Source organism: Neodiprion fabricii, chromosome 6 (assembly GCF_021155785.1).
Source record: "Neodiprion fabricii isolate iyNeoFabr1 chromosome 6, iyNeoFabr1.1, whole genome shotgun sequence".
Lineage (NCBI taxonomy): Eukaryota > Metazoa > Arthropoda > Insecta > Hymenoptera > Diprionidae > Neodiprion > Neodiprion fabricii.
Window position 1 is genome coordinate 15,531,543 of NC_060244.1, and position 16,442 is coordinate 15,547,984.

Genomic DNA, 16,442 nt, shown 5'->3' on the forward strand with positions numbered 1-16,442 from the left:
TTAATACAGTAAGATGTCGCTACCAGACTTAAATTTACATGTATTCCAACAACTTCTTCATCACTGTAATATGTATACGCTTAAACTATTCTCGATGTATAGTAGACTAAAATAAGAAAGGTACTTAGAAAAATAGAGCTTGAATAATGGCAAGTGAATACATTCTTCATATGAGAGTCAAATAATAATTCAAGCATATATTTCTCAAATCAAGTATAATTCTTTAGATAAATTCTTGATTCAAAAAAATATTTGATGAATTATATTTGAAATAAATGGAGAGAAGAAAGAGAAAGAAGAAAAAAAGAAAAGAAAAGAAAAATAAATGAATTAATTTTATATCTCACATTAAGAATGTATTAATTTGGCACTATTCAAGCTCCATTTTTGCTGGAATCAAGTAATTCTGCTTGAATTTTTTTTCTCTCGGTATAATGGGATTATGGAAGATTAAAAATTAAACGGTATTACTCAGAATTTGTGGCTGTATCTTCTTCAGAACTTACAGCCTCCTCAGTACGGTTTTCTGCAGTAGCAGCTACCTTAGTACGGTTCTCAGCGCTTGCAGTTTCCTTAAGACGGTTTTCACCGTTTGCAGCTTCCTTAGTACGGTTTACAGCTTTTGTTGCAGCAGATTTATTCTGTTTTGTAGTTTTGGCTACATCCCTCATATTTCTCAGTTTCGCTTGAGCAAGCCACTTACTTATTATCTCCGCGAATATTACATCTGATGCTCCTGGCACTCTTATACGTACTGTTTCTAAAAAATAGTGCGTATAGTCATTTACCACAAAGCAGTATTTTCAGAGTTTGGAAATTTATTAATTATTTTAAATCAATTTAGTGCATACACATCACAAGCCGGACCAATCGTAACTCTTTGAAAATTTTTTTCCCTTTAAATCCAGCCCAACTGTATTGCTGAGCTAGTGGGTTTGACATCAATTTTCCAAGCATTTTGGACGTACTTGCATTGGCATCCGTCCCACCGAATCTTTTCAACCATTGAATCTGAAATAAATGACATGACATGTATTTCAATCAAAATATCACACTCCGCATCGATCGCTGAAATTGCGTAACACGACGAGCTTTTATTTTACAGCATACACTCAGTTTCTACATTTTATTTCCATCTTGGACAAAAGGTCGTATTAATTTCAAAAATCAGCTGTAAATCATGAAATACAGAGAGAATTGACTAAACTTTTATGGAATTGCACGTTTAAGGGAAGACCCTAGTGAAAAAAGTCGATTTTTGTACAGTAAGGTTTTGTATAGTATATAAGGTTCGATCCTTGAAAGCATGTTCCATTTCTTAGACTTTGGTAGTACAGGGCTAGATATAAACTTTCAACACCCTGCGATGAAAACTAAAATGCAAGGAGCCTTTCGCAGACCCTGTACGCAGGAATTTTAAGAGGTGCTCCGAAAGGCTCCTTTTGCGTCTCAATTTTCATCGCTGGGTGTTGAAAGTTTATATCTAGCCTTGTACTACCAAAATCTAAGAAATGGAATACGTTTTCATGAATCCAACCTCTTGTACTATAACTTCGCCCCTTTTATACTTCACTCTACAAAATAATGCTCATTAAAATGCAGCATATTGTAAAACATAATACCATCTTAGCACAGAACGTCGCATTTTTCAGTTTTTCATCGAATCTGGTAAGTTCGGCAACGTCTCGTAACGGCAGACCAAGGTCCTCCTCATCTTCTGAATCGAATTCCGCAAGGTGTAAATTATGGCTACGCTCATCCAACACAACCAGTTTTTCATCTAACTCTTTCACATAGTGTAGCAGTTTGTTGAGTTTCGACAACATTAGTTTCATAAAGCCTACATGTGAACATGAGACATGGTATTGAGATTTTGCACAATAGTATTACAATGCAATCTATATGATAACTATATATAAATACCTTCAGTTGTAAAAACGTCATTTGGATCATCTCGCGTCTTGTGTAGTCCTTTATGCGTCGTTAGTTCAGTAACATCATCTTCTGGAATTTTTGTCTTTGAAGTATGTGACGGGGGCAAAGGTTGTGACGACTTACGTTGGTTTGTACCATGATTTGCTGTATTGAAACGTATGGATAATGGTAATTTTTGTAATGCTATCTCATTGTTTGTTGAATTGTGCTGCGGATTTGGGTCGAAAAATCAATTACAAAATGTACCTGATTTTGTCAAAGAGTCATTAAGCTCTGTGAAACTCCGTTCGAGCTCGTTGAAGGCACGATTCTTTTTCTGTAAAGATAAAGTTCCACGATTGGAGTCATGTCTTCCTTCAGAGCTGCTGATTTCGTAACCCCTCCTTAGCGGAGGTTCGCCTAAACCTGTAATACTTCGTTCAAGTTCGGTTGAAGCGCGATTATCTTTCTGTGAAGATGAAGACCCATGATTGGCGTGGTGTTTTCTTTCAGTGCTGCCAGTTTTGCTCCGACTTTCGTAAAACTGTGGGACTGGGGGAAATGGTTGTAGTTTGCTCTGTCTTTGTTCTTCGCAGATCTCTGAATCTGACGAACTGAAATGCTTTTTAGCCTTTTCTCGCCTTCTTTTCTTTGCTTGAATAGCTTCGGCTTCATCGTTCGACGAAGCGGTTTCCTCCATATTTGAGGTCTCTTCAGCTAAGCACAACTTCTCCATCCCTTTCTCGTAGCTATCTACAGTAGGATATCAATTTCGTAAAATATTAGAGAATATCAATTGTAATTCTACAACGAAAAAACTCAGGTAATGTTAATGCACTACTGACTTTATATTCAATATGAAATTATACCTGCAGTGCTAAATATTCTTTTGACGTTGAAATACTCCCAGTCTTTGCCACCATCGTTGGGTATAATTGAACGAATAACAGCCTTATTCACATCATATTGATTTCGGAAATGACTTGGCCAGCAGCATGAGGTTTTGTCTTTGTTCAACCACAGTGTTGGCACTAAGTGTAGGCCATCCTCAAACTCTACTACGGAGTAATTTGCCATCTTTCTTTTTTTTCTAAAGTATAATATTACAATCTTCCAGCCCTCTGCAAAAGTATTTTAAGGGATCGTCTCAGTGTGACACTCCGAAAAATCACTGATTTTCGCGAATTTTTTTTTTAATGTTCACATAAACTAATCGGTCCTGTTTTTTTTTCATAAATAAATACGTTTATGAAGAATACAAAATGATTTTTTTAAAGTTTATTTATTGAGTGCATCATTGTTGTATAAATTGTTGTAATTTCACGTGAAAAAAAAAGGTGCTGCACGGTTTCCACGATGACCGCCGCAATTTTGATCTGAAAAAAAAATTTCAAAAAGATTATTGATCTGTAGGAAAGTCGCTATCGCACTATGGAGGGTTTTTTTTTTTCAAATTTGACAAAATGGCGGCGGTTTGAACAAAAAGTGTCGAATATGGCCCTTTTTTTCGACAGTTTTTCGTAAAAAAAATAGGAAGTTTTCAAAAAAAAAAAAAAAGCTTCCATAGCGCGATAAAGAATGACGTTTAAAATGTTCTCCCGGAATTGGAACTAGATATCTTTAAAACTCTTCCTTTGAGAGTGGAAACCGTTTTGAAAAACACCATTCTGAGAAAAACGCGTTTGAAGATTGAAGTTGGAAAAGTTTATATAAATCGTTTACTTACGATCAATCGGCGATGCCAGGTCTTGATTTTTTTCTTGGGGGTTTCTCTCGTACGTCTATCCGTGGTGGATGTCAAAAACGAACTGAAATGCTTGGACAGTTTATTCTGCAAGGTTATAGAACCTAAGCACCTTAGTACTCGCGCAGGTAGAAAACCCGTTCCCTTTCTACAAGAAACGCTGTAGCGACCGTAATAATTTGAATTTCGATTTAAAAATTTGAGAGAATGTTTAGAACAGTGTATACTATACGATAATGCAAAAAAAAAAAAAAAAAAAATTTTGAAAATTTCACACTGAGACGATCCCTTAACCATACGCATACAGTATCATACGCCACCACCATACGCAATGCATCAACATATCACAAGGAGAAAAAAATTGCATGACGTATTGTTTTGATTATTTAGTGAAAATTACTATGATATACTGTGGATTACTGGCACTACAACGTAATTACATTTATAAGGCATTTTCCATAGTTTGCACTTAAGTTGGTTAACGGGCCAAAAATGTAACGCTGAGTTACTCGCTGATACAATTTTGATGTCAAATCTGCTAGACTCGCAAGGTACTGAATAAAGATTATCTACATACTTTAATTCTTTTCCAACTACGTACATTTCGGTATCACTTCTTTGAATAATATTTTTAACCACTATGCACTTGCCATTTTTTAACATACAACAGTTGTTACGATGACTGTCACAGTTTATATTGAATAGGTGACTCGAAATTACTTTGTATTGCAACTTTACGTTAGAACAACCAGCTAATGGTCCGTCAGAGTGCAGATTCGTGAAGCACAGCTTTGAAGTAGACAAATGATCCCTTGCTTGATAACCTGACCTAGTTACTTGAATCTCGTGATATCTTTTCGCCAACTGTTCCAAAGGTTTTTCGCTTTTCCTTAGAAGTTTTTTAATTGAGGATAAGAAGTTTTCGAAACGAAATGCACTGAATGCATCTAATGGTCCGTATTTTCTTGCGTCAGAGGTCAGGTGAAGCAAATTATGTATATTGTGAGAAACGTGTTCTTCACCATATAGAGTTGCAAATGAAGCAACAAAATGTTTCAGCAAATTCTCGGCATAATCAAGGTGCTCATTGTTTTGACACAAAATTGGATTCACCAAAATTGTAATAGCAATGTGTAAAGTAATGAAATGTTTGTACACATCCTCCTTGACAATGTCTTTTAATACTACAGGACCAGTATATAAGAGAAAATTCCGAAATTCAGTGGCTTTCCAGCGATGAACATCACGCAAAGCCCGTGGTCTTCTAGCAAAGTCATTCGGTGTTGTATCACGCAGCGACAGCAGCAAGTCCGAAATTCTATTGACCGATTCCGCCGGTATTCTTACCAATACAGGACCGTTTTCCACCCCAAGCAAAATTACTTTTTTAGTGGCACCATGACATACCAGATGCAAATAATCCCGGGGTACTCCGGATACTGGTCCAAAATACGGCACAGTATTTAATACCGTATAACCAGTTTGATAGTCTTCATAAATTCTCATTGCAAAATCTTGATCTGTCCTCAATCGCGTATTTGCCGTTAGATTTGAAAAACACATTCGGTTTCGTTTCCAGGATCCTGCAATTGTACATGTAGTACAACTGTAATATCCTGTATGTGGTTTTACATTTAAAACAAAAGATTTTGCTGGGGTGTCACAAATAAGCGCATGCAATCTAATCTCTAGCCGTTTCTCATTGACACGAAATCCATTATTTATCATGGTAATCAGTTCATTTACAAATGGCCGTAGATATTCGTTAGAATCATTTGGTTTATTATACCCATAATAAGCCCCTACAATATAAACTTTTTTACTTATATCGTTCGAGCACAGTATCGGCCACAACTCAGCCTTCGATGATGTAAATAATGGCAATCCATCTATATTCACTAATAAATTAATATTCCGCACATCTTCGTTGCTATCAAGTACCATTTGTTGAATGACAATGCATAAACCAAAGTGACAATAACTTCCATTAGCCAAGGGTTGCACATTCGTTGTTCTAGGAGTTCTTAGTAACGTTCTTATATCTTTCGGAAAACTGTAATTTGTGTATTTTCGTAAAAGACTCAACATTAAATTACATGTATTTTGAGGGACATTTTGTTCAATGGCCCAAAACGCCACATCCTTTTTAAATTTCTTGCATAAGTCATTGTCACTTTCAGAATCATCGAAGGAATCAATTTCAGACTGGCTGTGTATTTCTTCATTAAATGATGCATCGTCATTTGATGAAGTGTGGCTATCACTGTTTGATAATGTGTCAGTACTATCATCATTATCAAAATCGTGAATAACATATCTCCCCTCACCCTCGTTAAAAGTACTGTCTAACTCGTTTTCAGTATTCGATGTTACCGAAGACTCTTCAACTGGGCTTTCTACTACCTGCGCAATTATATCCACATTCTCTAAATCTGCCTCTGTTACCTTTCGAATAATTCGTCTAACATGTCTTACTGTGTAGCTTCTTTTCATTCTGAGAATTTTTGACACGTATTCAACACGAAACTCTTATGAAAGTTTCGAAAGTACCTGTAGCATTAAGCTGAAAGTAGATACTTTTGAAAGAAGGTTGAGGGGCAAGTCTGGAAAGAGTGAAAATAAATATTGTTAAAATACAGATGTGGAGGGAACAAAACAAAATGATTAAGCACAGCAGACTTCTTTAAAATTGTAAATATTCAGCATCATTGTTGCTGTTCTTTTTTCTTTGAATTTCCTATCTAATTATGCATATAGCAATTATAGGCAGTACTAAATGAATTTGTTTCAAGTTTGTTTAGGACATGTAATTGCAGTAGAGTTCAAAGATTTTCTTCGATACCTCCGCAACGAGAGACAGTGACCATTAATTATTCAACTATAAGTTTAAAAACTGGGGAGTCGCGGTGGCTCGTGGGCAAGAGCCCAGACTGGCATACCGCAGAGCCTGGGTTCGCGCCCCTCCCGGTACCACTGAGATTTTTCAAAGTAAAAATACTCATGTACCTCATCCGCGCCTCCCGGTGGTTCGGAACCCACCTAAAATTGTGGGGCCACAGTTGAGATGACGAAAAGGAAAAAAAAGGGGAAGGAAAAAAATGGGGCAGACGCCGGGAGGCTTGCTGACATAATAACCTAACCTAACCTAAGTTTAAAAACTGTATGTAAATACAACTCATCGACGAGCAATTAATTTTCGGTAATGAATTATTTATTTCTTTACTTATTCTCGTTTTTCATTTTGTTTTTATTGGATTCTGTCGCTTCCCTTTTTTATAGCTCCTTTAATTTACGAGCGGTTTGAAAACGTTCTAATCTAGTGTTATTTAAGGAACATGTTCTGGTACTGACCTTTGATTACTACGAACAGCTTTTGTAGAGTAATAATACCTGCAAACATAAAAATTACGCTATATCTTACGTTGAATTTCACTACAGAGGAGGGAAATATATACACATTATTCGACATAACCTCGCCATCGGTATGTACATACCGCGCAAGACGACGCATTCATAAAATTGAAACAATTAACACTGATTTAATGTATATCAAAGACCACAAATTGGGAACAAAGTGAATGCGTATGAATTCAGACGTTTCAGAGGGATAAAAGCGTATTTATACATAAATATAGAAATATTCAAATACTTACCAAACTCTCGACCACGCGGTCTTCATCCCAACGCTCGGCCATGCAACTTTATGGCTGCAAATTATTTAGGTCAAGATGGATGCGCGCGGGCGTAACGTCGGGGCGGGCACGAATTAGCGCGAAAACACAACTACGCCACGCGTGAGGTTTTAAGAGCAGACACAAAGTGCGAATGGCGGTAATTTCGAAACCAATTAATTGCCGGCAAGAAAATGAGCATTTGTAATATCTCTTTAATCAATAGTTTGTTATACGTACCAAAATAATAGTGAATAAGAAAATAGAGTATATTTTTTTTTGGGGCGTCAATTTTGTGGATAGGTATAAATAAATTACTTGAATGACTTTCTTACGACTATATTTTGAATGGATTTTTGTTAGACATACTGAACATTTTGAGATCCGCCACAAAATTGATTTGCCCCGTCTCACACCGCCCTATGCAGCCCCCCTACTTTCGAATACTGCGGTCACCTAGGCTATGCATAATTGAACATTAACTTTCGGAAAGCACATATGTATATATCAGTTTGATGTTGCTGCAAACTTACTGCAATCTTGCTGCAATTATGACGGGCAAGTTCTGTGAATTGCAATATTGCAGCAATCCATCTGCAATGTTTCATATGGAAGCTGTCACTTGTAATATTGCTACAATGTGTCTGCAACGTGGCAACCGCAACTGCAATATTGCAATATTGCTGCAATGTTGGTGCAATATTGTGTGTCGTGCGGGTGGTTACGCAGAAAGCGTATAACAAGTGTGTGTGTGTAAGCTTTGCGAATTCACCATAAGCGTCGCTAGTATCGTACACCGTGTTCTGTGACGCGTGACCCCCGTAGCGCTTCATACCTCGTGCTTTGGGCCCAGCGCATCTCATTCTCATCGTATTTCCAGTGTTTCGGAAGTGTTCAAAGGTAAAAGGTATAATTGCTGCGTTCTTTATTTATTTTTTTTTTTTTTGTATCGAATATTTAAAAATATTATAATACCTCGTAAATATATGTGTGTATTTCATGTGTGTTATTCAAGTGATAAAAGAAAAATAGCATGCAAATTTCATATTAACCCGAATTTACATGCGCGTGTGGTTTGATTGAGGTTATAAAAGTGATGTTCGAGTGGAAATTATATTCGTTTTTGCAATCAGAGCCCATATAGCAATTAATATTATATTTTGTGAAAATGTTAATATCTAGTCGATCGGCAAAGTGAAAAACAATGTATTCTTCATCGTAATTATGAAAATAAAGAACTTTAATTTTCCATATGTATATATATATATATATGGAAATGTTGACTATTAATCATTTTTTATCCATTAATAGATCCATTAATAGAATGGAAATATTTAAAATTACATTATGGCTTAATTATACTTTAAAATTTAGCAATATATTTCATAAAAAGACTTTAAAGGTGTTCATAAAACGATAAAATGTATAAGGTCGAATATAATAAATAACTAATCATATTTTGACGGTAATTACGAATATAGCTTGGTGAAAAATTGTAATTGAACCATAGTGTACAATTATTTGTATTTCAAGCTGTAGGAACGGGTCTCTTTAACGTAAGCACAATGTTATGGTAACATAACAATTAAAAACACTCTAATTTTGATACAACATTGAATTTACCTCAATTGTTGCGTAAAGATACGTGTGAATATGACAAAACATTTACATAAACTGTTATTTAACCATTCATGTACTTGTAATATCAACCATTAAATAACTGTTCAAATTAATGTAATATTGCAGTTATATCAGCTGATAGGTAACAGATAGGTTCACTGTTGTATTACATTTCGAAATTGCGGTTACGAAACTGTTATGCTATTTGATATATTACAGTTTCATTACGCGATGAACCAGCAATGTAACTGAGGTATAACGGTTACATAAGATGGTACGTTACAAGTAATATGTATGAGCAGGAAATAACAACTTACACGTAAGTTGCATGCAATATTCGAGTAATATAACTTGTAACTTTCAGTAACGTTACCGTTACATTGCCGTTACATAGCAGTTGCATTATACAGCAAACAAGTAACATAACATAAATGTAACGGTTACATAAAATATTACATAACGAGTAATGCTCATGAGTGGGAAATTTTAACTAAAATGTAAGATGCATGTACTCTCTGGTCAACATTACTCGTTATTTTCGATTACTTTGCCGTTACATTGCTAGTACAGAACTGTGTTTACTGGGGTTACTCCTTCTGATTTTTTTTTCTAGTTTTCATGTCACTTATGATTGGGAGTATTTAACTTTCCAATTTCAGTAAATGAAATCAAATAACTACGAATTTCTTTTCAGACGATGGTTCCCGAGATGCAGCGTGAATATTCTTTATCCCCAACCCCGGAACCTCCATTTCCGGATCTGGATTTACCGAACATCCAAAGAATTTGCATCTACGAAGAAATACAGACCCGACCAAACGATGAGCAAATCGAGGAACTGGTGGAATTGGTAACCAGATTAGATGCCATCGTTCGAGGTACCCAAGCTTTTTTTTGGTACCGAAACACTCTAATCAAAATGACGTATGATGAAGCCACTGACACCTGGCTTCACAGATTTGATCTTTAAAAAAATGTGCTTATTTGGACATCATATACTGCCACACAAGCATCTTTATATGTATACGTGCGGCTGGTGGCGCGTGACGCTGAGCTGAGGATCAGTTGTTCTGTATTTGTGGCAGAGTAATAATATTTCGTACATCGTAAGGACAAATTATAAAAAATTATACAAATATGTTTAATTGTTTATGTTTCCAAGCTTTTGAGCTTACCATTTAATGTCAATAATATTTCACATAACTTAAAGCTTATACTTATTTATAGATTCTTTATTAAATATCTAAATCAAAGAAATTTATATACTTGACCTATTAGTCTGTTTTAAGTATCTAGTTATTCATATCTTTTACATAAACCATATAGGCATAAGAAATTCGTTACAACAGATTTGATCTTTAAAAAAAAAACATACTAATATTCATTTTTTATGTATATGTTATATTTTAAATTTTTTTACAAAATAAATAAAAACTTGTCAAACGAAATCTCAACTGCGTCTCAACCTTGCATCTCATCCTTAACTAATCTGTACACCAACGTAATCATGTTTTGCATTCCAAGAGAGATAGTAACCCAACTCCGTAGAATCTGCGGCTTTAAACGTACGCTAACTCAGATGTTGGTGGACCTTGCACTCTATCCTTGACTGTGCCCGCTGAAACATCATCGTAGAGTTCACGTTATAGTTACGAAGTTCAAATGCAGCTTAAAATCCGCCGTCTTTGCTCATTGGTGTTCAGAATATCACTTTCTTAGGTTGTAAAACTTGATTGAAATTACTATTACAAAAATTGGTTGGGTTAAAGGTGGACTGGACTGATTAGAGCTGAGTGACAAATACATATAATATTTGATATTTTTTATTTAATATTGAACGTTGTGCTATTAAATGGTATAAAGTATGTGTAATTCATACTTATATTACACACAAACAAATTCGAGTTGATTATATTGCCCACCCAGATAGCGTAGACTCGACCGAGTGTCGTTACTTGCTGTCACCATCTTCTGGAATATATCTTCGTCTTCTTGGAGAGCTTTCGTTAGTCGATTTGTCAGAAAAATCGTAAACGAGTCCTCCAAATTCAGAACCATTTTACCACCAAATTTCATTTTAACCCGACGAACACCGCTGATTCTGTATTGCAAGTAGGCTTCAAGGTCCGAAACTTTTTTCAACGGCAGAAACCTCTCCAGCCGCGCGATTTCGTTTAGTTTTGACAGATCCATGATCGTCACTGTTAATTTGTGTTTTCTCAAAATCTCTAGTGAGTTGATTTAGTTGAGTTCTAATTTGCAGTAGATGTTGAGTTTCTTCAATATTCTTAATTTCACGTTGTTGTTGTAGAGCACTTTTCATTTGCAGAAAGAACAGCTTCAGACTTGCGTTAAAATTTTCACCACATAAATTTGAAATTTGGTGGGGAAAAAATATCACGTGGTTGATATCAAACGGACATCCGGGTAAGTGGATTAATTTCGGAATGTCACGTATTTGATATCGTGGAAAAAGAATGTGGGGTGGTTGATATCACCCCGACATTCGGGTGAGTGAAAAACAATTCTCAGAACCATAAATTTTGGAATGTCGCGTGGTTGGTAACGTGGGAAAATGATGTGGGGTGGTTGATGTTACACATCAACAGTCCTACCGTAAGAAAAGAATTTGAGGTGGTTGATGTTACACATCAGTGACATCCAAGTGGGTAAAAAACAATTCTCAGAACTATTAATTTTGAAATGTCGCGTGGTTGATAACGTGGGAAAGGAATGTGAGGTGGTTGATGTTACACATCAGTAGTCCTACCGTGGGAAAAGAATGCGGGACGGTAACCGACATCCAGGTCAGTGAAAAAATTCACGCCCCCCCCCCCCCCCCCTCACCCCTCTCGCTGCATCCTCCACCGTTGACACGCGAGCACAACATAGAGACATTGACCTTCGGTCGGTAAGATTGTCGGTAAAGCAGCACGATTTTGACCTTCGACCGATAAGGATTGTCGGTAAAGCAGTGCGATTTTGACCGTCGACGGATAAAATTGTCGGTAAGGTTGCACGTTTTTGACTTCAAGTCGGTACGGCACACTGTAACGTCATCGCGGAGAAGGGTTTGAGTCTGGGGAGGATGGCGGAAAGTGTCGGTAACAGGAATCTGTAAGTAGAACTCTCCTTGTAGTACTACTAACATCATCCCAAAGGACCACCTTTCGGTGGTGTGAGAGTGAAAACTGTTGAAGAGTATGTTCTACGTTATTTATGGTAAGTGATCATCAATGATACTTTGTTTTTTGTTTTGCGACGACTTAGTAATTTGTTTGACTCAACAAGTTTGCAGGTCACAAATCTGTTTACCACATTGTAGCTCAACTCTTTGGTTTGAGTTTGTCAACAGCGCACGCAATGATAGAAAGTGTAACGACTTATTGAACAGATGAATTGGGTTCACTGCCCTAGAAAACTCGTACACTTGGCACAACGCTGGTCCAGGAAAATGCCAATTGCATCTGCCAAGCTTGCAACGCTTGGGAATTTCACTGGGCCATCGTTGAATGAGTACTGGGGCCATAGGCACGGCCCAACCGTTGTCAATACATCGGTCAACGATTGTATCATGCCAATGGTTAAAAAACAGTCGAGTCAGCGTTAATAATGTTAATGGGCCAACGCTTGACAATATGGTTGGCCATTAGTTAACCAGCATCGCTTTGAATACCGTTATCACATTATGTCAATCCTCGTGCCAATTGCTGTGGAGAATGTCTGCCGATTATAAAGATGAAAAAAAATTATCCCAAAATGCGATAAATTTGATTTTATTTTGGTAACAAGGGATATAAACATTATAATTATCGTTCTCGTAATAAATATTTATAGATATTTATGGTTAAACAAAGTTTAATATTTAAAGAGAAGTAATGAGCAATGCAACGCCTTAGTGACATGACGGTAAGTAAATGAAAATTGTTTTCGTAATAACGTAAACTTGAAAAAAATCTTTTGGCTTCAATTAAATAATTAAATTAAATTCAACATCTTTTGAAATAAAAATAAAATATTTTTTTCGAGTCTTTTTCTCTTGAGTTTTTTTTACCCTGTCACTCTTACGTTTTTAGCACTAATTATCACAAATTCGTCAACTAACATATAAGCTTAAAACAATCTCTCCAATTACTTGAATTAAATAGTTAAACAAAAATTAATATTTGTGGAAGGAAAAGTATTGGGAAACGCATTGCAACAAATAAGTAAATGTTTCCGTAATTACGTGAACTTGAAAAAAATTCTCTTGATTTAAATTAATCAATTAAATAAAATTTTAAATTTTTAAAAACAAAAATGAAACTTTTTTTCGAGTGTTTTTCTCTTCAGTCGTTTTTTTACTTTGTCACTATAACTGTTATTCATTATTATTGTTAAAATTCTGAAGATTTTGCAGCCGAGGACGAGGAGGATTCTCTATTTCTTCGATACTTGGAACAGAAAGGCGAAGGGCTCGGCCACCATCTCTGTCTCCTGCGCCTGCGAGCCAGCGACTCACGTTCGAAACCAGCGTTTGGATACTGGGCACATCGTTGGCAAATCTTGACAGGAACACATCTGTAAATGTAAAATTGTTAATAGTTGTTAATTCTTTTGTTCTTATGACAATAAATTCAATTGTGAAGTTAGTAGATTGAGAAATCGTTAATTTATTTTTATTTTACCTTTTATGCAAATAAAAACCACAGTTTTTATGAAGGGAAGTTTTCCAGGCTGGTTTTTCGTTTGCCTACCGCATCCGCTGTAGCAAAGTTGCACTTCCTTCTCCAAAATTGCTAGTAAAGCTCGATTCAGAGCTGTTCGGAAATTACCATTACCGCCAATCACAAATTGGATCATATTTTTCTCAAAAAAAATAAATAAAAATAAAAATAAAAAAAAATTAGAAAAAAAAGTATATTGATTAAAAATGGAAACAATCACACATGATAAATGTTCTTGACATGAAAACTATCAATTTTTCCCTACGAAGAAAAATTTTCCGATCTCTAGAATTTGATATATTTAATTTCCAATTTTCAAGTTCCCTCATCTCAACAAGTATTAATTGAAGTCGAGTTTCGTTTATTTAATATTTTTTATAGCCTTTCTATATAGCCCATATCTGCAAACATGTTCCTTGATACATTTTTTTTTACAATTCATTATAAATAAAACACGACTGAATGTAGACGCACTTGGAGAAAAATTGATCATTGGAAATTTAATATTTCACATGTTAAACGTCAGCGAATTTTTCTTTACATTTTCTTCATATTTCTTCTTATATAAAATGAAGAACAGAATCTTGAATTTATTACATTTTTTAATAGTAATTCGTTAAATAGCTACCAAAGACTCTCGTTTTTCTGCCGAACCTGCCAAAACGTCGTTGAAGGCTTGAAATTCTTCGAGGATTTTGATGGGCATGGTGACTCCGAGTTGAGCTCGCACATCATTTTCGCCATTGCCATTGTCGACCGTCCCCAGATTGGCACATGCGGACAGCATAAATTTCAACTCATCGATCTTTTTATCGATGTCGTATTGGAGAGATCTTTTCTGAGATTTGATCACCTTGACGATGCGGTCCTCCATTTCCTCCAAAGCAGCGTTGAAATCTTTCAGTATTTCTGTGGACAATATCAATTTATTAATAATATTTGTAAGAACTTCTATTAATTTTTAGTCTTGAAGGAGCTTTTTTTTGTCACTAAGAATTTTGAAATACAACTAGTATTATTGTTTGGCTCCGGCACGATCGTGATGTTTGTTGGGTCCTCTGAAAAAAAATTGTAATAAATATGTACTGCAGTAGTGTTAAATTGGATTTTACGAATTGTCGGATGATATCAAACACCAGAATACTTACCAAGGATTAAATTGTTCAGCAAAGTTTCGTCTCCTATGAAAGGGAGAGGTTGCTTTTCTTGGAGAGTTTGACCCATATCTTCTTCGCTGATAATTCTGACCAACTCGTGGATAGCCTGACTTTCCGTATTGTCGATGTCTGTCGAGTCTTTTGGAGGTTCAAAAGTCCTATTAAGCCGCCATAAACCCTGTTCCCAATTCTCTGTAAAAAAAAAAAATCAAAATACAGAAGGACGAAAATTACAATCAATTGGTGCGTCAAGGGAAATAGTGCTGAGATTCTTAGTGACTTGGCGTCAAGACGCTGCCACGTCTCTAAATAAGATGATTAATTTTTCTCAATCATTATCATTATTTTTTTATTATTAACTATTATATCCGAGACACGCTTCAATCACAAAGCATTGTACATTTTGAGCAAAAAGATTCTCGTTGCGGAGCATCTTGTCACCGACGCCCTGTGATATTGGGCGTCTCTCTTGGTGCAAACACAGTGCAACTATGCTCACACCAAGGTCTTTATGCATAAGTACTTTGACGCTGATTGCAAAAAAAAATATGAATATATCCACTTAAATAGACTTAGACACTTACTCGCTTCGCAGACGATCCTCGCGACTCTGTATATCCCCCAGTTTTTCTCTGGTGACTTCTCTTCGGATGCCCATTTTCTAATTTTGTGGATCGTTCCCTTCTTCGGATAGAAACACTGAATCGTTGACTCTTCTTCGAACAGCCACGACTTGGGAACTACGTCGAAGCTGGGCTCGTCCCCTTCGCACTTTTCCTCAAACTCAATCACCGCAAAATGATATTTTTTTGTGGTTTCTGCCATCCTGAAAGTAAAAAGAAACGAAATTAGCAAAAGAATGACAAGAAAATTAGGAAAGGATGTTTATTAGATCTAGGAGCATAAATTTGTACTCACCTCAAATTTCCTTTCACGCCAGTGATTGCAATTGTGATTGAATATTTTATTTATAACACTCTATTATGAGTCTAAACTGTTTATTCCACTGATTCCTTCGTTTTTCTTTCAGTTTATTACGGATTTTACTGAAAAAATTTATTTCTCGCACTCTGACGACTTCGCACGTGTCGCGAACGCGTCTTACCTCATATTACCTTCCAGCACGCCGGCGTGGTGATTATGGAATGATTATATTACGCGCGTACACTTATTATTTTCAAGATTCTTTTTAATTTTTATTAGTTATTATTTACTTTCGATTTTTTATGGATTTTATTGAAAAAATGTAATTATTTCTCGCCCTGTGACGGATTTGCACGTCTTTGGGAATTCGCGCGGGCTCTTCGCGTCCGTGTCGAACCTCAAATTACCTCCCGGCACGCCGGCGTGGTGATTATGGAATATTTATCATTACGCTCGTACACTTATTGTTCTTAAGATTGCTTATATTTTTTATTAGTTATTATTTTTTTCGCTCTCGCACGCGTTTTATTCTTGTCGGAAACTTCCGGCACTGTCTTTCGCAAAATTGACGCGGACTCTTCGCGTTTACCGGTACACACATACAACTGGAACGACTCACGCATGTGTAGTACTGGACATCACCGGTGGGTGCACAACTATGCTTCGCCGGCGTGCAGCAAGGTTACTGCGTAATCGTTAACGCGAA

General features: G+C 36.1%; 2 protein-coding genes across 3 annotated transcripts; both read right to left on the minus strand.

The window, feature by feature from the left end:
* Positions 1–467: 467 nt before the first annotated feature.
* Positions 468–7,327, minus strand: LOC124185539. Its single transcript, XM_046576414.1, has 8 exons — positions 7,312–7,327; positions 7,010–7,048; positions 2,784–3,035; positions 2,182–2,667; positions 1,924–2,079; positions 1,623–1,840; positions 852–1,011; positions 468–754 (listed from the first exon to the last, which is right to left on the minus strand). The coding sequence occupies exons 3-8, from the start codon at positions 2,989–2,991 to the stop codon at positions 468–470; spliced, it is 1,515 nt and encodes a 504-aa protein (XP_046432370.1). The 5' UTR covers positions 2,992–3,035; positions 7,010–7,048; positions 7,312–7,327.
* A 5,977-nt stretch (positions 7,328–13,304) lies between these two features.
* On the minus strand, positions 13,305–15,835 carry LOC124184303. 2 transcript variants are annotated; one of them, XM_046573852.1, is made up of 7 exons: positions 15,731–15,835; positions 15,397–15,638; positions 14,804–15,004; positions 14,666–14,713; positions 14,284–14,564; positions 13,617–13,797; positions 13,305–13,509 (listed from the first exon to the last, which is right to left on the minus strand). In XM_046573852.1, exons 2-7 carry the CDS (start codon positions 15,635–15,637, stop codon positions 13,310–13,312), a joined length of 1,152 nt encoding a protein of 383 aa, XP_046429808.1. In that variant the 5' UTR covers position 15,638; positions 15,731–15,835; the 3' UTR covers positions 13,305–13,309. The 2 variants fall into 2 exon arrangements, with proteins under 2 accessions (XP_046429808.1, XP_046429809.1); XM_046573853.1 differs by lacking the exon at positions 15,731–15,835 and having other exon boundaries at positions 15,397–15,721.
* Positions 15,836–16,442: the final 607 nt, after the last annotated feature.